Source organism: Acinonyx jubatus, chromosome D4 (assembly GCF_027475565.1).
Source record: "Acinonyx jubatus isolate Ajub_Pintada_27869175 chromosome D4, VMU_Ajub_asm_v1.0, whole genome shotgun sequence".
In the NCBI taxonomy this organism is placed as follows: Eukaryota; Metazoa; Chordata; class Mammalia; order Carnivora; family Felidae; genus Acinonyx; species Acinonyx jubatus.
The window spans coordinates 63,408,957-63,430,178 of record NC_069391.1 but is presented as its reverse complement, the minus strand read 5'-3'; the positions used below and the strand labels follow the sequence as shown (position 1 = coordinate 63,430,178).

The window sequence follows — 21,222 nt, the reverse complement described above, 5'->3', positions numbered from 1 at the left end:
GAAAAAATCATGATGCATAGAGTTTATTATGATGACAGGCTCTGAAGGTAAAAATAGAGCAGGTAGAAGATGAATGACTTCTGGAGATCGAATGCCCAGCATTGTGATTATAGTCAATAACACTGTATTATACGTTTCAAAATTGCTAATGGACTAGATCTTAAATGTTCTCCCCACAAAAAAGAAATGCTAATTCTATGGCATAATAGAGGTGTTAGCTAAAACTATGGTGGTAATCATATGGCAATATATAAAAGTATCAAAACACGTTATACACCTTAAACGTACACAGTGTTATATGTAAATTGTATCCTAATTTTTAAAAATAGAGCAGGGAAGGGAAATTGGGAGACTGTCAAGGAAAGAGCATTGTGGTTTTAGATGGAGTAGCCAAGGAAGCGCTCACTGTGAGGTTGCAACTGATTCTTTGAGGAGATGGCAGGAGGAAGATGTATTCTACGTAGAGGAACAAATGCAAAAGCCCCGCAGGACAAACATGTCCAGCATAATTTCAAAACGGCAGGAAGGCCCTAGTGGCTGGAGTGGAGTGAACAAGAGAGCAAGAGATGGGGCCGGAGAGATGAGAGGAAGCCAGACCACGTGAGAACTTTGAGTTTGAGTGAGACAAAAAGCAATTAGAGGGTTCTGAACAGAAGAGAAACATAGTCTGACCTATACATCTAGATTAAATATTACAAATTAGGCTATCAAAGTACAAAAGCAGAAGCAAAATGCCAGGTAGGAGGATACTGCAATAATCTAGCCAAGGGATGATGGTGATTTGGACTAGAGGGATCATGGTAGATGGTGTGAGAAGTGATTGGAGTCTGAATATATTACTCAGGTGTCGCTGACAGGATTTGCTGATGGATTAGGTATAGGGTCTGAGAAAAAAAGAGGAGTTAAGGATGATACCAACATGGTTGGCCTGAGAAACAAAAGACCAGAGTTGCCATTTACCTTTCACAAGAGGGTTGCAACAGGATTGAGGATTTCTGGTGCTCCCTGTTCCATGTGTTATAGCCATTTGGCTTCTGTTGAAAGAATAAAGGCAGTACTGGGAAGCAGACCCCCTCCCCCGCCCGCCCACCTCCCTTGCAGTAACAGCCTCTAGGCATTGAGAGAAAATATCTCAACAAACTATTTATCTTCTCCAGAGTTCTGTAGGGGAGATTCTCACTTGTTGCCCTGGATACCAGGTGGCTGGAATCATGCCACCGGTACATATGCGTATCTGTAAGTTGGGCATTTGTAACTCAGGTGATGGTAGTGGTTATTTCCCCTTGTTCAGTAAACAGAGCCTTAAATAGAAAAATAAATTGATTTCCTTTTGAAGGAGAATTTAATATTCTAGAATCTATTCCATTAAATATCTTTGCTGAATGATACACCAAAAGCTTTAAAAGCATAAATACTTTCCCAAAGGATGTAGCAAGCCTGTTACACAATTAAGATCTTTTTTTTTTTTAGTTTCATATTAGATGGTCCTTTTCATTTGATGTCTGTTACACTGAAGGAATCAATAAACATTTTAATGAATATGAACTAAATGAATAAAATAAATTTTAATGAATATGAACTAAATAAATACATTAGCAATATAGGCTAGAATATCAAATTCCCAATATTCAACATTATCTGTAGTGTTTGAAATGTTGTTAATATGTCCTTACCTTAGCTATTGTGTAGACATAGTTACTATGGATATTGTTACTGGGTAAATATGTAACATTGTTTTCATTCTCCCTCCTGTACCAGAACTTTTAGTGGAGTTGGCTGGAAGGTATTATTTTCTAACTTAAAAAGAAGCTTTAATACAAGAAATAAGTGTACTTTATGAGCCCAGCACACTTCCACTGTACCTCTGTACTACCTAAAATTATGAGCATTTTAAAATGTTTTATAAACTATATATGAGTTTATACTAATTAACAAAATGGAAAAATAACATTAAGAAAGCTGAAATAGGGGCGCCTGGGTGGCTCAGTCAGTTGAGCATCCAACTTTGGCTCAGGTAATGATCTCATGGTTTGTGAGTTTGAGCCCAGCTTCAGGATCACTGCTGTCAGGCTGTCAGTGCAGAACCCACTTGGGATCCTCTGTCCACCTCTCCCGGTCCCTCCCCTGCTCACATTTCTCTCTCTCTCTCTCTCTCTCTCTCTCTCTCTCTCTCTCTCTCTCTCTCAAAAAATAAATTAAAAAAAAAAACTTAAGAGAGAAAGTTAAAGCAGTGCTCACTTGGACAGCACATATACTAAAATTAGAACAATACAGAGAAGATTAGCATAGACCTGCACAAGGATGGCACACCAATTTCTGAAGCATTTCGTGTTAGAGACAGAGCTAAAGCAAGCTGCTCTCAGTTAATCCTAAGCTTTAGCTGCCATCGCTATTGTTTATTTGGTTGTTTTTACCCCATATTTTACAATTCTCTTGCATTCTTTTAGAGAGAAGGCAAAGTGGAAGCAGGGATCATGACAGCCACAACATGGTTGAAAGAGGAGCCTCCAGTACACAAACAAGAAACGGTAAGCAATTTTTTAATCTGTAGCCTACAACTGCTATAAAACATGTACTGGAATAATTTTAAGCTATTTTTCCTTTTTCTTTATTTTTCAACGTGTAAAGAAAAAAGTCTTTGAAAAAAAAGTTGAGGATACAAAGCAGACGATCAGTAAAATTAATAGTTTAGGTGAATTTGGGGCGTCTGGGTGGCTCAGTCAGTTAAGCATCTGACTTCAGCTAGGTTATGATCTCGCGGTTTGTGATTTTGAGCCCAGCCCGTTGGGCTCTCTACTTTCAGTACGGAGCCCACTGCAGATCCTCTGTCCCCCTCTCTCTCTGCCCCTCCCCTGTGCGTTCACATGCCCTCTCTCTCTCTCTCTCTCTCTCTGTTTTAAAAATAAACTTAAAAATCTTTAAAAAATAATTTAGGCTAATTTAACATTTCGTATCATAAGAACACATTCGGGAACAATCACCAGTCATTTGCATCCATACTAGAATTTTAACTATACCAAACTGTAAATCCAAAATTAAATATGCCAATCAAACCTAACTAATTATTAATTAAACAACAAATTAAATAGAAAAATAGTAATCATTGTGTGTTTAAGATTATTAAATCCAAACATCAGAATTACTCTCTGACAGATATTTTATTTTATTTGCATCCTTGATCTTGTGATCTTTCTGGTAGTTTATCATCTCACATACTACAAACTCTATATTATCATCATAAGCCCTCTTCAGAAGTAAAGAATGTACATGTAGAAGGTTTTTTCTTATTTTGTTTATGTTCTTGCTGGGTTTTTCTTGCATTTAGGAATTTAAGTGTAAATTCATACCAGCTTAGTGATTTGGAATATCGGTGAATGTTTTTCTAACTTTATAGAAATATACAAACATCAAATGTATTACTGGATTTCTAAAAAGGAGTAATTACTGCATAATAGTTTCTCCAAATTGTTTACTAATAAAGCCTCAGCTTTAGGAAAGTGAAGGATGTATTTAGCTCCAATTGATGTAAAAATAATAAATACTGGATTTAAATTTGTAGCAAATTTTACTTCAAAATATCTAAAATATTTTCTTTATTTCTGATGGGCAGGATCCTATCAGATCTTATTTTTAATCTATTAGAACCATTTTCCAGTTGTGAATCCTTTACTTTGTTAATGCCTGAAAATTTATTTTTTTCTTAAAATATGGTTGGAAGTATGTGCTGGACCATGGAAAACAATGAGTTGTGTACTTCTTACTTTTGAGACCAGAATCAGTCCCTGCATCTTAGAAGCTGACTGCTCTGTTCTGTTTTTTCCTTATAGATAACTTGATTATGTCATATTCTAAACTTTTATTTTGGAAAGTTATTCAACTTGAAAAAAGAGTGTACCAGACTGTAATATTAAATCCTTTACATTTATTTATTAAATGTTGTGCTTTTAAAAAATACCAAGTGGTATATTAGTACATAAGTTATCTTCCATCCAAATTTCATTCCCTTGCAGTATGATAGATTTGATATTATCTGGACATTTTCTAACGTTTCTGTGACTGCTTCTTTTATAGCCTAGAGACCCTGACTGTCAAGAACACAGAGGTCTGGAGCAGCCTGCAGAGTTGCCGACAGAAGAAGCATGTAATCTCTGCAGTGATTTTAGTGATGATGAATCAGTGGGAAGCTCAAGAATAAAGACTGCTAAAAAGAAAGCCTCTGACTCAAGCAAAGCTTCAGGTCCTCCTGGACAGCTTACCTTACTCCAGTGTGGTTTCTCTAAATTGTTTGAAACAAAATGTAATACAGTTGAGGAAAGTGATGGAAATATTGCCTCTGATGATGAAAGTCCTGATGAACAGCCCATACGTCTTTCAACAGAAGCCAAAGACGTTAGTTATCAGAAAAGTCGTGACTCTCTTGGTACTTCAAAATATCAGAGGTTAGCTAACGTCCTAAATCCAAATGAAAAATATGTCTTTGATAAAAGTCAGAACATTTTAGAACAAAATATTTCTTCTGAGTCTGATGATGGCAACAATTTAAAAAATACAGCTGACCACCATCACATTTTACAGAACGTCACAGAATCAGAAGATAGTGATGTCATCTTTCCCACACAGTATAAAACTCAGAGATGCCCCAAGAATGGTGTAAAGTTTAAGCCACTCGTGGATGGATCTGAAGGTTCTGAAACAGAACATCCTGTTGAAATAAGAAATAATGGGGATGATAGAAAGACTGATGTCAAAGGAAATAGCCTAATTTCAAAACAATTAAACCCTGAGAATGTGACCCTGAAATCTATTATGAGGAGAAAAGGCAGTAGTGATATTAGTGACGAGTCTGATGACATTGAAATTTTCTCTGAGTCAAGAGCAAGAAAGCAAAGACCTACTAGTTCTTTGAGGTTTAAGAGAAAAAAGGAAGATAAAAAGGAGCTTCACACTTGTCCTAAAACCATGAAGAAAACAAATCAACTGTATGCAGCAGATGGGGATTGTAGCTCTCAGGCTATCGATGATTTTTCATCCTCAGATGATGATTTAACTGTTCGCCACATCAGTTTCTCTAAACAGAGCCATACACGAAAAACTCTAAAAGATAGGGTCGGTTTCTCTTCAAAATTACCTAGCCATAAGAAAAATAGCACTTTTATGCCAAAACAATCAATGCAATTTTCAAATGAGAGAGTTGTCAATCAAGACCAAATGTATGAATCAATGGATAAATTTTTAGGTAACTATAGACATTTTGAAAACTTTATGTTACATATTTGTTTTGTGCAATCAAATAGTTCTGGGAAAGTTTCTTAAATTAGCTTGTAAAACAGCTCTATAATCAAGATGCTACACTGAGGTGCAAATGAGGACATGGGGGGTGGCAGGATAAAGGGAAGACCACCTAGGTCAAGATGGAGAACTTTGTCATCCACCCCAGGACTCCCTCCATGTGCCCCATCTGAATCACCGTCCCCGTCCCCCCACCAGACTTCATTTAGTTTTGACCTGTAGGTAACTATAAATTTAGTGCTCCTCTTCAGTCCTTCTGTCAGTGTCTCTCCTGTCAATTTCGTCAGAAGCTTATTTTCTAGTAGCTCCCTCAGGAAGTGCTCATGAGAATAATATTCCCTGAGATTCCTGTTGATAACTATTTATGCCCTTTTATACTTAAAAGTCATTTTTGCCAGATATGAAATCATTGACTCACACTTTCTTTTTCTGAAGTATTTTAACATGAGGCTTCATTTTCTTTTGCCATGAAGTTTCCTATCACGTCATTTTTCTTCCCCCTTGATACCCAAGGAATTTTTTTCTTTTCATTCTTGCCTAGTAAATTTACCAGATTGTGTTTGAATGTTTGTCTTTGTTCAAGTTGCTATAACAAACTACTACAGGCTGGGGGGCTTAAGCATTTATTTCTCATAGTTCTGAAGGCTGGAAGTCCAAGATCTGGATGCCAGCATGGTCAGGTTCTTGGTGAGGGCCCTCATCCTGGTCTAAAGAAGGCTGCTGTGTCCTCACCTAGTGGAGACAGAACTCACCTCTCTTATGTCTCTATTTGCAAGGGCACTAGTCCCATTCATCAGGGCTCCACCTTCATGACCTAATTATCTCCTAAAGACATTCAGACCCTGGCACTGTTGGTTATTCTTGGGTCAAGATTGTCATAATGTAGTTTCAACTCGGGTTTTATATCAGGAAAGCTTTCTAGTACTAGTATTTTTACTTACTTTTTCTATTCCTTTGCTTTGGCCTTTTGCTTCAGAGACACCTGGTATTCAAATATTCAACTTTCTTTACCTGTTTTCAGTATTTGTCACATTATCTCAAGCCCTTTTTCTTTTCTTTTTTTTTTGTTTCCTTCTGCTTTTTAAAAATACCCTTCCATTCTCTGAAAGCAGTAGTTGTGTTAATTCCCTCTGTGTTCCTTCTAGTTGTCTTCATTTCTGAATTTTTTTTAACTTCTAAATTTTTCCTGAGTCCTGTCACCCATTTCTGAGTTATTCTAATTATGACTTAATGTTGTTGGTTCCTGTGTCTTACCATTTTCTTAATGTCTGTTACCTGTTTTGAAATTACAATTTTAATCTGCTTTGTGAGCACATGTTTCTGGCATGTTTTCATTCTGCTGCTTATTCTTTTTTCTCTTGTAATAATTTTTATGATATTTGACCCTCTTGCTCATTTTCATAGACAGTATTTTCCCTGAGTTTTTTAAGTGAGGCAGAATTTAGGAAATCTTTTCCAGTTTCACAAAGATCCATAACTGGTTTTTTGTGCAGTGCTCAAAACCGTGGTGGGATTTCCTGCCTCTATCCCTGCCCACTGCTCCACTCTAGGCCTTCTCTTTCCCCCCTTCCTGATCTTCCTGCCCTGCACATTTTGACTCCCTCCCAGCAGTTTTCTTCATTGTGTGGGCCTGACCTGGGAGCCCTGGTGGGTCAGTTTGGGGGTTCCTCAGAGCGAGTTTGCTTCATTCTCTCAGGCCTTCTTTTCATAAGCCCCCTGTACCCACTCAGCTTTAAAGAATGGAAAACCCAGATTCAGCTACTCACAGTAAGTGGCTCACTGTGCTTTCCGGGGAACACCTGCTGGGTGTTCTAGGCTCTCCTATTTTCAAATTCATCACACGCCACCCTGTTGCTTCCTTCACACACACCCTGATGCTGTGCACGGTGTACTATTGGTGGATTGTCCCCATCTATTTGTATTTTAGGGCAAACTATGGGGGGTTATCTTGTCATCTTAGTTCGTTGTATGTGTTGTGCATGGCCTTTTGTTTTGCTGACTCATTGCTGTCCATTCTATGTAGGGATTCAGGGAGATTGAAAAACTGTGTCCCCTGCCACCACCATCTGCTGAGAACCTGTTTAGTCATTTTAAGAGTTAACGCTGCTTTTAAAAGTATCTGACTCATTCCCAAAAACACTATGTGAAAGAAGCTGATATATAAGCAAGGATAGTTTGATGTAAAAACTTTAATCATAGGTATTTGACTTATTTACAAAGCAAGCTTTCTTTTGTGGTTATTCAAAAGTTCGATTTGATATATTTTTTGGTACCCTTGTAACTAAGTACTGGACTGTCCTTTGGTGTGTGTGCTACAATTATATTTAGGTTTGAGGAATTATTGCAGAAACCGTTCTGTAAAAGATCAACTGAGTTTTGTTTTTGTTTTTTACTGTGTAAAAGATGTCAGTAGTGTGGAACTAATGCTATTTTGAATAATGCATAAAACATGTCATCAAAATTAAGAAATCGGAGTAAATGTTCTACCAGAAGAATCCTTGACTCCTTCTGGAGTTTTTTAATTGTTGCCATACACGCTACCTGATGTTTTGAAATTTAGGGAGAATTTTATCTTAGTTGCCCTTTTAGCTACCTTATTTAACAACATCTTGTTTTCTTGTGATTGCCAATTTGGGTTGAGAGAGGTTCAAGACTGAAACAGCACAAGTGTTGAAGGTCAAAACTGAGGTTCATTGCCAGGGATGTTTGTAGGAGCCTTTACAGACCTCAGTTCTAGCCTTCTTTTTTAGGACCACAATTTAAAAGTAAGTTATAGGTACCTAGAAGCAAAGCAATAAAAACTGTAGCCATTTTTTAAACTTCTTTCAGATAAAAGCTGTCAGTTAATTTTTTTCATTCCCTAAAAAGCTCCCAATCTTGACATTCTCTGGGCATATGTACAAAAAAGACAGAATACAAAGAGTAAAACTGAACAAAGCCAACCAAATGAAACTCCTGGTCACAAACCTCACTCTTCCACTCCATTGCTAGATAGATGAGGCTAGACTGCTGTTTAAATTAGTAAAAGAATTTTTAAATCAACAGAAACAACAAATCCATAGAGATGACCCTTCACCATGACTTTTCTCTTCACCAAAACCCCTTATTTCAGGTTTAAATCAAAAGATTTTTACCTAATCTCAGAAGTTCTCATATAGATGAGAATGAAAAGTCATTTCTAAGATAACCTAGACCAATATATTAGGACTCTTTCTCTTTTCAATTTTTTTTTTAAAGAATATTGTGATGTTAACATACTGATTCAGCGTTTTTCTTGAGGATAAAAAATAAAGCATAACCTCTTTTTAGTGGTATTGCTGATAATTTTTAAAATATATGCGCAACCATATTGCTTCACAACGAGACATCACTTAATAAACATCAATTACCTCCTAGATGGCGTTCAGGAAGTGGCTTATATTCACTCAAACCAGAATGTGATTGGATCAAGCAAAGCTGAAAATCACATGAGCCGATGGGCAGCACGTGATGTCTTTGAATTGAAGCAGTTTTCCCAGCTTCCTGCTAACATAGCCGTTTGCACTTCTAAGGTAAGAGAACATAGGGTACAGACATCTTTAGTATTTAATCTCATCTTCATAGAAGTTACTTCATAGGATCTTCTCTAAATACTCCCTCGAAAGTAGCTACTTAGACTATAAGTGACATACAAATAAGTATGAAAAACAGAACACCATTTGGAGCACTGTAGTCACTAAATTATGTTTTATATTAAAAGGCAAATCTAGGGGTGCCTGGGTGGCTCAGTTGGTCAAACATCCAACTTTGGCTCAGGTCATGATCTTGCAGTTCGTGGGTTCAAGTCCCACGTTGAGTGCTGTGCTGACAGCTCAGAGCCTGGAGCCTCCGTTGGATTCTGTGTCTTCCTCTCTCTCTGCCCCTCCCCTGCTTGCACTCTGCCTCAAAATAAATAAACATTTAAAAAATGTTTTTAAATAAATAATAAAAGGCAAATCTATATCTAAATGCCTAATAATGTTGAATTATCCCCCCAATAAAAGATTGCTAAAAACTGAGAAATCTGAGGGGATCATGCAGTTAAATCAGAACCAAAACCACTTCTGCTCATACAGAAAAAGAGAAGTGTATAATTAGATGCCCTTCAAAGTGTTTCACCCTACATAAAGACACACATGGAAGAACTAGCTGCATACAGAATTTATATTTTTAGCAAAAGGATTCATATAATGTTAAAAGTAATAAATACTTTCTATATGATTTTCTCATTTAAAATTGCTGTTATATAAAAATAAGGCTTTACGTAAATGTATTTCATTTACACATAGTCACTTTCATCAAATGTCTGAAAAATATTTTTTTCTCTTTGGCTTGCTGTTCTTTATTTCTAAGCTGAGTATCTGAGGATTAGTTTTTCTACCACTTTACCTGTAGGAGTTAAAAGTGGGTACTGTATGTAACAAGGATACATACTTTGTTTCTAGTTAGTTCTACTTTGAAGAATGAAGGGGTAGGGGAGAATGCCTCTGAACTGTCAAGCTGTCTTTATTTATTTGTTCCTCCTCTGGTTCCACAAAGAATTTGGATTGTCTTAACAATAAAATCAGAATACAAAATGAAATTCAGAACCAAGGAAAATACAAATTAAACTGGAAGTTCAGGACTGAAAGAAAGTTAGAATGCAGATATATAAGACATAGTGTTCTTACCTAGATATTTTTTTTTTTTTAATGACAAATTTGATCGAGTTTCTTGGTAGACAAAACAAAGGAAGTAAACCATTTAGTGTTTTCTCAACTACTGCATTTGGAAATGTGTGTGGGCACTTTGGGTGGTCACAGTGACTGAGTGCCCGACTGGCATTAATATCTGAAGGCCAGGGATACTAAATGGCTGTTGTGGGTGGGGGAGTGGGAAGGGCCATCCCACATGCCAAGAATTGTTCTGCTCAAAATGCCATAGCACCCTGCTGAGAAACACTGAGCTAAATGGTTGTCCTTAAGAAAAAGGTGGGGGGGGGGGGGGGAAGCTAGCTCTTCTAGGGAGGAGGAAAACTCTCTTCCAAGCACTTAATTTGAGGAAATTTGTCACCTGGAATTTTAAATGAGGACATTGAATGATCTAGTGAACAGCCAGTTGTCTTATAATATGCTTGGAGTAAATGTAAATAACAGATTTTGGAAGACCGTGCTTTTAGCATTTTTTATTGTAATCCAAAGGGACAATGCAATGCATGAAGGTATAGTTTCATGACCCAAGTGTGCTGCTTTTTTATATTCTCGTTTCATCTAGATACCATTTCTCAACCAACACTGTAGGGAACATTTCTCTACTTTGCCTATCTTGTAGGAACTATCTGAAAAAACTAATCAGCAATATGCTGTGTTTGCCAGAAATTGGCTGTATTAGAGCCAGCAGAATTTCTTAAATAGACAACTGATTTTTTATTAGGGCTTTTTTTTCCAACCATACCTTTTTTTTTTTTAAATCATGTCCTTATCCAAACAAATTTTAATGTGAAAATGTCACATAATTTGGCAAACCCCTATAGTAGATGTCAATGAAATAATTTAATTGGATATTGGTTGCTAGTTTATTTACATATTTCTCAGAGAAGAAATTTGCAGCCTCATATGATTCTTCCCACAATGGACCTGAGAAGCAACCCCCTACATATAAAATAAAATATCCCTTTGGAAACTTCTTCAGGAAAGTTATAAAAATGAAAATGCTAGAAATATGCTTTGCCTTTAATACCAGTAGTTCTGAATCTTTTTTAGCCCCCAAATTCTGGAGGGCGACAGCACAATCTCATCAGGAACTTTGTCTCTTCACAGTGATTTGCAGAGTGAGGCACATTTCTTACTGAGAAACAAGTTGTAATATTCATCCTCTAGGATTTCTAATATGCCCTTTGAGGCTGTATGTCTCCCCATCACACACAGACCAACTTAGTAAACCTGAAGAAGGGAGTATGAAGAAATGTGTTGTTTAGTGACTAAATCATAGTGGGTGTAAAATATTCAGGGAAGTTTTAAAGCCACTAAGCAGGAGGTCCAATCCCATGCCACCAATGCTAGCAGGCCAAGAACAGTCTGTACAAACACACTGATTACAGTGGCCAACTTCTTTAAATCAATACTTGATACAGTAAAATTCCAACAGAATCAGATTGAGTCCCTCAGATTTTACCTCTACTGTTTAATACATCAGGTTAATAATATGGCTGTACTTTCTTGAAAGTTGTAATGTATTACCTATATGCAAAAATCACCTGGGGACAGTATGTAAACTTAGCATTCAAAAAGAAAAATCTTACTTATTATAAGAAAATCAGAGTTTTCAAAATAGTGCTCATACATATTTATGATGTTCTTAGTTTTTCACCAACCTCAAAAACTAAACCTACTGTATTTTTTACATAAAACTACAACCCCTGAGATATATCTCATACTTTCCTCATTTAGTTTAATTTGTAATAAAGATCTCACATAATGAGTTTCCTTTTCAGTTTGTTGAACTCTGTACTCTTCTGGGGGCAGGAGGAATTTTGATAGCTACAATTAGCCTATGGCATGCACTCTACTCAGAATGTCAGAGTTTAAATTCTAGCTCTCTCGCATACTTCCTGTGTGACCATGAGAAAGGGACTTACTTTCTCTGTGCTTCATTTTCTTTGTGTTTAAAATACAAATAATTATACTTATTACCTCAAAAAGTTGCAAAGACTGAGGTAAAAATGCTCTGAACAGTACCTGACACAAAGTAAGCACTCAATGAATAATAAGTATTGTTATTATTACCACTGGATAAGACTAATGTCAGGTCTCTAATTCTCCTGGAAGGTGGGGCTTAATGAGGAAAAATAATCCATAAATAGTTGTATGCAGCCATATTTAATTATAAATTTTAAAAATGGGTGATATTAGCAGATCTGGGGCTTTGGACTCCCTTTAAAAGGAAAACAAGAAGGGCACCTGGGTGGCTCAGTTGGGTAAGCATCTGACTTTGATTCAGGTCATGATCTCACAGCTCATGAGTTTGAGCCCCTCATTGGGCCCTGTGCTGGCAGCTCAGAGCCTGAGCCTGCTTTGGACTCTGTGTCTCCCTCTCTCTCTGCCCTTCTCTCTCCCTCCCTCCCCACCTCCTCTCTCTCTCTCTGTCTCAAAAATAAATAAACATTAAAAAAGTTTTTTAAATAAAAAAAAGAAAAACAAGAATATTCCTGGTAGAATATCTTTCATAATTTTGTATGTGACTACTGAGTTTTTGCTTATGAAAATAGAAAGCCACTCATTACTTTATATTAGTTTATTTTAGATATTCTGTGTTAGAATTGAAGATAATAGTAACTTTTCCATTTAAAGCTGATAGATTATTTTCTGTTTTGATTCTTCAATTGAAGTGACTGCTTTTAATTCAAGATATTGCCATAGCTGCTGACAGACATTCAAATGAGTGAGACATCACTCTGCCATCAGACTAATCTTTTTGCATTAATCTCTGTACATAATATTCTTGGTTCTCCTCATTATAAGTCTTCTGGAAACTAAAGACTACCTCAGTAATGTCAGGGAAATGGAACAATGATAGTATCATTTTTCTCTTTACTAAAACTACTTATAAAGATGGTTAAATTAAGGATTTCTGAAGATACTTTTTAAAAAATACATTATTTTACATATATGAGATATTGACAACATTTCAAAGCCATCTCAGAATTTTTACAAAAAAAAAATGTTCACATTCACTGATTTCATCGTATCTGGTGAAAATTACTTCAGCGCCTTTAATGAGTAAGTCAGTGAAACATACCATCATCTTCGATTAGAGATTTGGGTGTCACTCCCGGAGAGGTTTTGCAGCTTGTAGTGTGTGGTGGGTGGCAACAGTGAATTTGCAGTTTTGAAAAAAAATTAAAAATGGTTAAGGAAGGAAAAGAGAATAAGGTAAAGGGAAACAAAGCAAGGTAAAAGCAATAGTGTCAGAAATTATCTGCAAACCTCTTGCTTCTAAAGTCTCCAGAAATCCCCAGACCTCCCACCTACAGTACAGTATCTTTCATCTTAGAGCTCACATCCAGAACCTTTATTACTGAGAATTCTTCTGAGTGCTTCTTGTCTGTCACCAAAGTTTTATTAGAGACCTTTGTTTGTGTTTGAAAAGACTGTGTGTGTGTGTGTGTGTGTGTGCGCGCGCGCGTGCGTGTGCGTGTGTGTGGTCTGTGTGTGTCTGTGTGTGTGTCTGCAGCCAGAGGCAGATATGTTGTCTCGTTTCCTAAGAAAAAGAAAACAAATCCTATTTCTTTGTATGAAGGTAATACGCGATTAGCAAGTGGTCACAATATGCAGATGTTTCACTTTCCAAGGAATACTGTAGTTGAATCCAAGTAAGGGCTTTTAACTAAATTGCAAAGAAATATACTAAATGGAAAAGTTACAAAAGAGAAGTAGTGTATACCACAATCCTTGATAAACTCCTGTGGTCTTCAGAGTTTCTCAGTCCTTTTGATATAATTATTGATAGCCAAAATGACAAGAGCTCTGAACCTGCTTTTCAAATTCAACCATATATTAAGAAGAGGCCTAAAATACACAGTCTTTTCCATGTTGCCTTTGCTTTCTTATAGTTTATACTTTTATAAATTAATTTCTATTTATGTAACATATTTTATAGATGTCTTGAATGAAAACCTGTCTCCCCTATAATAAATTTCTGATCATACCTTTGTTATTGAGTAATGCAAACTATGTAAGATAAGAACTCGTTTTGCCTTAAATTGTACTTAGATATTTTAGAACCATGTCTGAAGACAGCTTATTTTAAAAGATGAAATGTCTGGTAACAAGAGGGAAAACCTGTATGATTTAGGTCTAACCTCAGACCAGAAAGAAACGCTTTAAGCATTTGAAAGAACTGATAATACCTTTATTAGAGCTAATTTGTTCCTTTAATATATGGAAGTATGTCACAGAATTTAGCTATACCTGTTTGTGATGTGCTGCCTCATTTTTTCAGTCAACTTCATGTTTTCAACTTAAGTATACTTAAAGTTTTCTGAAAAGAAATGTACAAAGACAGCATTCAATTAAGGATTAATCACTATGGCAACTGAGACCTGGTGACTGAGAGGGGGAGGATGTATTCTCACTCAGTTTCCTGCCAGCTGTCATGGTCAACCTCTGCTGCCTGAATCCAAGCCAAAATATAGACTGTGACCAACTCTAAGAAACTATATCTGTATTTTTATAAATTGGTACAAGTATCAGACTATAAAAGAAGACTTAATCCCCTGAATTGGATGACAGACACTTGGCACTCTTGCCAGTGTTTGACAGAGAAATAACGGGTCGCTTTGTAGTAAAACCTGGATTAATAGTAAACCCTTCTTTATGTTATTGCAGTGTGGTGTAAACGAGAGGCCTACGCATGCTGTCGGCCCAGGCCGGAGGGGGGGAGCGTGGGGAAGGGTGCCTTTTATAACCCGTGCAGGTTTAAGCACTGTTCAGAATACTGTAAATACAAAATGTCGTGTTAGTAAGAACTCCTCTTTCTTGTATTTGTATTAGGTTGGCATTTTGTAGATTACTTAAAGAAAGGCTCTCTATGAGCTATGGTGGATTTGATTGCAGTATGTTTATACAGCTTTTGGAGTCAGCAAGGAGGGATGGACTGTTTACAATGAAGCAGACTTTGGGGAGATATAGCATTCCATTATCCTATTTTTCAGGATACTGAATGGCATGATGGTTTAAAGTAATCGTTCACAAATGACTGGTTTATGAAGTAGTTGAGTAAGGAAGGTTTATGGTTTCAGCATGTAATGGAATTAACTCTTACTGGGTGGGATTTTTCATGGTTTCATCATTTTTCTTTCTGTAGCTAGATGTTAATTTTATGGTATTTATATTAGAAAGTTATTCCTTCACATAATCTTAGGAGAGATGAAGAGTGTTTAAATTTTGTGTGTATATGTATGAAATTATGTAACTAGTGTTGGCATGACAAGTTTGATTCTTTGGAACTAGGATTGATTCAGAAAGATAGTGTATCATTTGTGAAGAACACCTGTTACCTAGTCAGAGCAAGGAGAATCTGCTGTTACCTTTAAACATGCACACCTACTTCCCTCCTAGCTGATGGCTACAAGTAGATGTGGTGTTCTTCCTCACAGTGGTATTACCAGGATTAACAGAGAAATGGGACTACTGACCTGATGTGTACAAAACACATTCAGCTCCTTGTGATAAAGGCATTAAAACTACTCAAAATATAAATTTTTATTTTTTGTAATTATTATTATAGCTGATCAGTAAGGGTGATGAGTGAAACTCCCTCTCTTATTCTCTGCAATGACCCAATACAATTTCTGTTGCTGATAGTACCAATAATACCAATAATAGCATATGTTAGAATACCATAAAAGATATCTAGCATTCTCTAATTGTATAGACAAAGGACCTACCTTGAGCTAGGACTCATTTTTCATGAAGAATTCTATAGAAAAAAATTATATTTGAAAAGAATTATTAACTAATTTCACAATGAACTGAACTGAGAAAAAATAATCTTTGCCTATCAGGAAATAGTTGTATTCTAACTCTCCCAGCTGGCCATTGTTCCAATTGCACAGTAGATAGATGTCGCTTCTTGGAACAATTTCTCTGTTTAAATAGCTGGAATATTAATTCTAAATAGTTAAAAAATACTATTTCTTCAAATAATGGCTTCTCATTAACAATATAAAAGCTTAGAGATATAAGACCTCATGAACTCTGATTGACTTTACCTCATGACTTAAAGAAATTTAAGCACTTAATAGCCCTTTTCAACGTATATTTTATCCTTCTATGAAAACCAGTTAGCAATTGGAATGGCCACTTAATGGAAATACCTGTTGCCTTTTCATCTGAGAATCTTGTTTCTAAACATATGAATTCTGAATTTTTATAGGATGAATGAGGCAAAATTATAAGACTAGCAAAACATAGTATTTCAGAATTTGGAGGATTCTTGGAGACTATTTAATGCAAAAGTATCATTTTACTGATTTTTAAAAATGAGCGGGTAAGTGACTTCCCTCAGGCTCAATAGTGTCAGTCAATTTAAATCCCTAGTTTTTCAATCCATCTATCTTCTCTTGTGCCTTTTTCCTCAGTTTCTTTGGCTTCTATTTTGTTCTGGTGGTTTTACTTTTTTTTTTTTCCTCCATTTTCTTTTCAAATATGACAAATCAGTCTGATTTTTCAAAATAACTTGCTTGTGAAGAATCACCCTCACTTTAGCAGTTAAACAAAAAAATTTAAGTGGACTGAATGTATCCTTCACTTTAAAAAATATTTTGTTAGATAGTTAAAGCTCTGTCTGGACTCAAGAAATAACAGTCACACTGTTGGCACTATCTACTGTGCCAAAGATGTTTTGGCAAAGGCATAATTTTTTGCTTTTTTCTCTTATGCTTTTTCTCCACCAGGAATAACCTTGAGCCTTAATTTTTTCATCCCCCCAAATCTCCATATCTCTTTACCTTTCAGAACCTACCTCAGATCCTGTTGTCTCTTCCACAAAGCCTGACCTAGCTTCTCCCTAAGTTGGAACTAAGATGTCCTTCTTACACTGTTTCTGCTTCACCCAATAGTACTTTCTATGGCCTGTTATTCTAAAATATGACTTCCAAATTTGTTTTATAAGTACACATCTTCTTCTTCTTTTCTAATGAAACTCTGGACTTCTAAATAGCAGGATATATCCCTGACTCATTTTTGATAACCACAGAGATTTAAAATAGTGTCATATATATATATATATATATATATATATATATATATATATATAAATATAAAATTGATACCTTATGAATAAATTTATGTTTTCAGTTGCAGTAAGGTTACAGTGAACCCATCACTATGTTTTGAGAATTTTAAGTGTTTACACTACTCCATGAACAACTTTCCTGGTTTTCCTGGAAATCCTCTGCAGATGACTTAAACATTGTCAGAGCTACCACTGGACAATTAATTGAGCCAGGGAAAATGGTCCCTCCTTATTGAATGAGAAGTATTCTCAGGTTGCCCGGCACCCATGCTCTTCAATAAATTTACTCGGTCTACACCTCTATATCCATATCATCTACTGTCTGATCCTCCACTCCAGGTGGACCCAATTCAAGTTCCACTTCCCTTCATAAAGCCTCAGTCTTCAGAGATCACTCTGTTCCAAGTTCCCTTCACACCCATACTCTGCGCCAGTCATCATTGTAGACACGGTGGACACCATATTAGTGTTGCTTACCTCAAATGTGTTTGTTCTCTCCTTGGGTAGGTTACAGGCTGCTTAAGGATTAGGACCATTGTGTACACTTTCATAAACACCACAGCCTAGCAACAGGCAGCACAGAGTGGGAGTGCAGAAAATGATGGTCACTTGAATTCCTGCGTGAAAGTATTACATAAGGCACAACCATCTTCACCATGAAGTCAAGGCTTCTCAAGTCTTAGCTCCACAAGTTGACGTTAAATAGAGTACACTGGCAGATCATGTAAAGATCTTAGTCATTTCAGAGCAGCATAAACTCTGGTATTCTTCATTTGCACTCCATACGTGCCATTTGTTGGCTGCAGTGCTGGTATAGGAAACCCACTCAAGAAGGGAGAACATGGGTAACAGTGCCAGAAAAGATATCCCTACCCATTTATGACTTTGTGAGCTTTCCTCATCTAGCAGTAATACATCTAAACAATCACTTAGGACCTCAAGTTTCTGCCTTCCAAAGTTATGTGAAATGTCTTATCATGCTTCTTTTCCATGGCACGTAAGGCCGATCTCAATTTGGCCCTAGCCTGCTTTTTCATTCTCATTCTGAGACACTCATTCAAAATTATTGATACTCTGTACCAGGCACTGTGCTAGACACTGGGGATGTAAAGATGAACAGACTCTTCTGGTCAGCTTTCAGACTGTGAACCAGTCTACGGGCACACCGTGGACTTTTACCCTGCCATGCCTTTGCTCCTGTGCTGCTTTTGCTTAAAATTCCATTTCACCTGTGTCTGCTTATTGAACTCCTCCCCCTTGTATCATCAAAGACAGCTGTCCCCTAAGGCCTCTCCAAAGCAGTGTAAATGTCTTCCTCATCTTCATTTTTACGTGTGTGTATCTGCTATAGTACTTACCATTGTATTATGTGATACTGTATATATGTCTACAGGATACTTTCAGCTTCAAGGAATAGGATGACCATCTACAATTAGCCTATACAAACAGGCACGTGAAAAGATGCTCAACATCACTAATCATCAGGGAAACGCAAATAAAAAATACAATGAGATATCACCTCACACCTGTCAGAATGGCTAAAATCAGAAACAGAAGAAACAACAAGTGTTGGTGAGGACATGGAGAAAAAGGAACCCTCGTGCACTGTTGATGGGAATGCAAACTGGTACAGCCACTACAGAAAACAGTAGGGAGGTTCCTCAAAAAATTAAAAAAAAATAGATCCAGTAATTCCACTACTGGGTATTTGTCCCCCCCCCCCCGCAAAAAATGAAAACACTAGTTCAAAAAGATAGATGCACCCTTATGTTTATTGTAGCATTACTTACAGTGGCAGAGATAGGGAAGCAACACAAGTGTCTATCAATAGATGAATGGATAAAGAAGATGTGGTGTATGCACACAATGGAATTTTACTCAGCCACAAAAAAGAATGAGATCTTGCCATTTGCAAACAACATGAATGGACCTAGAGGACACTATGCCAAGTAAAATAAGTCAGAGAAAGACAAACACCATATGACTTCACTTACATGTGGAATCTAAAAAACAAAACAAACGAATAAACAAAAAGCAGAAACAGACCCATAAATACAGAGAACAAACTGATAGTTGCCAGAGGAGAGAGGGTGGGGGGATGAGCAAAATGGGTGAAGGAAAGTGGGAGATACAGGCTTCCAGTTCTGGAATGAATAGTCCCAGGGCTGAAAGGTACAGCATAGGGAATACAGTCAATGGTATTATAATAGTGGTGACAGATGGTAGCTACACTTGTGGTGAGCCTAGTACAATGTATAGACATATCAAATCACTATGAAACTAATGTGACATTGTATGTCAGTTATATTTCAATAAAGATAATTGATTAATTAATAAAAGTGACCTATACAGTAGGCCATTAACTAGTTCACATAATGGCAAGCCTGTTGAGGGGTATTTCTAGGTTTAGTGCTATAGCCCAATGACATCATAAGGATTCAGGCTTTCTCATTTTCTGCGTCATTGGCCTTGGTAAGTCAACATTTAGTGCCTGGGCCTTTTGACTCATGTTGCAGGATGACCACTGCATCTCAAGAACTCATTCTCTTATACAAATGCATCATCCAAAGACAAAAAGGTATGGTTCTCTCATACATGTCTCCTTTTGTTGAGGAGAACAATCTTTGTTGCAAAACATGACTAGCTTGCCTAATCTCCATTTATTCCCCACCCCCCAGCCCCCCCACCCTGAGAACTGAGAGAGCAATCCACCATCCCGGAGCACATCTCTAAGAGAACTCCAATTTTGTTCAGACAACAAAGAAAGTAACGGTGGCTGTTGATAGGCCATCAACAATGTCTGCCATTATATTCCTGGTTAGACTGTGAAACTCATTTGTGTTAGGAATGGAAGCTTATTCTCTTATTCCCTGGAGCTAGAACAGTACCTGGTACATAGATATTCAATCAGAGCTTAATGATTTTAATTGAATTTCTAGTAGCTATTAAATACAGCCTTCTCAAAGAGAGTCTACAAATAAAAAATGTGAGGAATTACTCTAATTTTTAATATGAACATGAATTCTTGTGCAGTGGAGTGGCTTTAGGCAGGATAAATATGTTTGAACTGTGGTCCCTAATCTAACATTGGAATTTGTGATATTTTTGCAATTTTCCTGATGAGGATAATATCCCCTTTAACATGACCAGAGTCAGCTCTCACCACTTTTATGTTAAGATTGTTGGTAAGCTGATGTTTTATTTTAAAGGTACTCTTGAGGCGCCTGGGTGGCTCAGTCGGTTGAGCGTCCAACTTCGGCCCCGGTCATGACCTCATGGTCTGTGAGTTCGAGCCCCGTGTCAGGCTCTGTGCTGACAGTTCAGAGCCTGGAGCCTGCTTTGGATTCTGTGTCTCCCTCTCTCTCTGCCCCTCCCCTGCTCATGCTCTGTCTCTCTCTCTGTGTCAAAAACAAATAAAACATTAAAAAATTAAAAAAAATTTTTTTTAAATAAAAAAAGGTACTCTCATCTCGTAGCCAAGTTACTATCAGAATCAACTTTCAATTAATCTGTAAACAGTTTTCATGACTGTAGCAGCAACTGCTTAAAAAATGGAATTGGAAAGCCATAACCTGCTTTTTATTCAGCATATAAGGCTATCTCTTACTGTTGCCAGGTGAAGTAATGAATACCTTAAGAGGAAGAACTTTTTGCTTTTGGTAAATTGTCTTCCAAAAACTTTTCTTACTTGCGTTATGTTTTTTCATCCAACATTCATTTATTGAAAGGCTGTCAGCTAAATGACTCAGGACTCAATATGAAAAAATATATATATGGTTGCTCTCTGTGTTAGAGGCATGTATAGCTCCAGTTACATAGGTAAGGTCTAAGCAATCAAAATAGTTTGCAATAGAATAGGGGCCCTACCTATTCAAAGAGAGCCCCCTGAAATACAAATCAAAACCACACTCAGGTATCACCTCATGCCAGTCAGAGTGGCCAAAATGAACAAATCAGGAGACTATAGATGCTGGAGAGGATGTGGAGAAACGGGAACCCTCTTGCACTGTTGGTGGGAATGCAAATTGGTGCAGCCGCTCTGGAAAGCATTGTGGAGGTTCCTCAGAAAATTAAAAATAGACCTACCCTATGACCCAGCAATAGCACTGCTAGGAATTTATCCAAGGGATACAGGAGTAC

General features: G+C 37.0%; 1 protein-coding gene and 1 non-coding gene across 5 annotated transcripts in view; both read left to right on the top strand.

The window, feature by feature from the left end:
- Window positions 1-21,222, top strand: part of ERCC6L2 (ERCC excision repair 6 like 2) — a 139,971-nt gene that overhangs the window by 96,272 nt on the left and 22,477 nt on the right. For 3 of the 4 annotated variants that reach the window (XM_053205165.1, XM_053205164.1, XM_015068299.3), the window contains 3 exons: window positions 2,448-2,528; window positions 4,072-5,236; window positions 8,686-8,840. In XM_053205165.1, the coding sequence (XP_053061140.1) occupies window positions 2,448-2,528; window positions 4,072-5,236; window positions 8,686-8,840 (1,401 nt within the window). Of the gene's footprint in view, window positions 1-2,447; window positions 2,529-4,071; window positions 5,237-8,685; window positions 8,841-15,404; window positions 15,895-21,222 lie in introns of those variants that run through there. The other variant, XM_053205167.1, reaches the window with a different exon arrangement.
- On the top strand, window positions 2,231-2,336 carry LOC113596158 (U6 spliceosomal RNA). Its single transcript, XR_003416899.1, has one exon. It is a non-coding gene; the product is annotated as a U6 spliceosomal RNA (small nuclear RNA).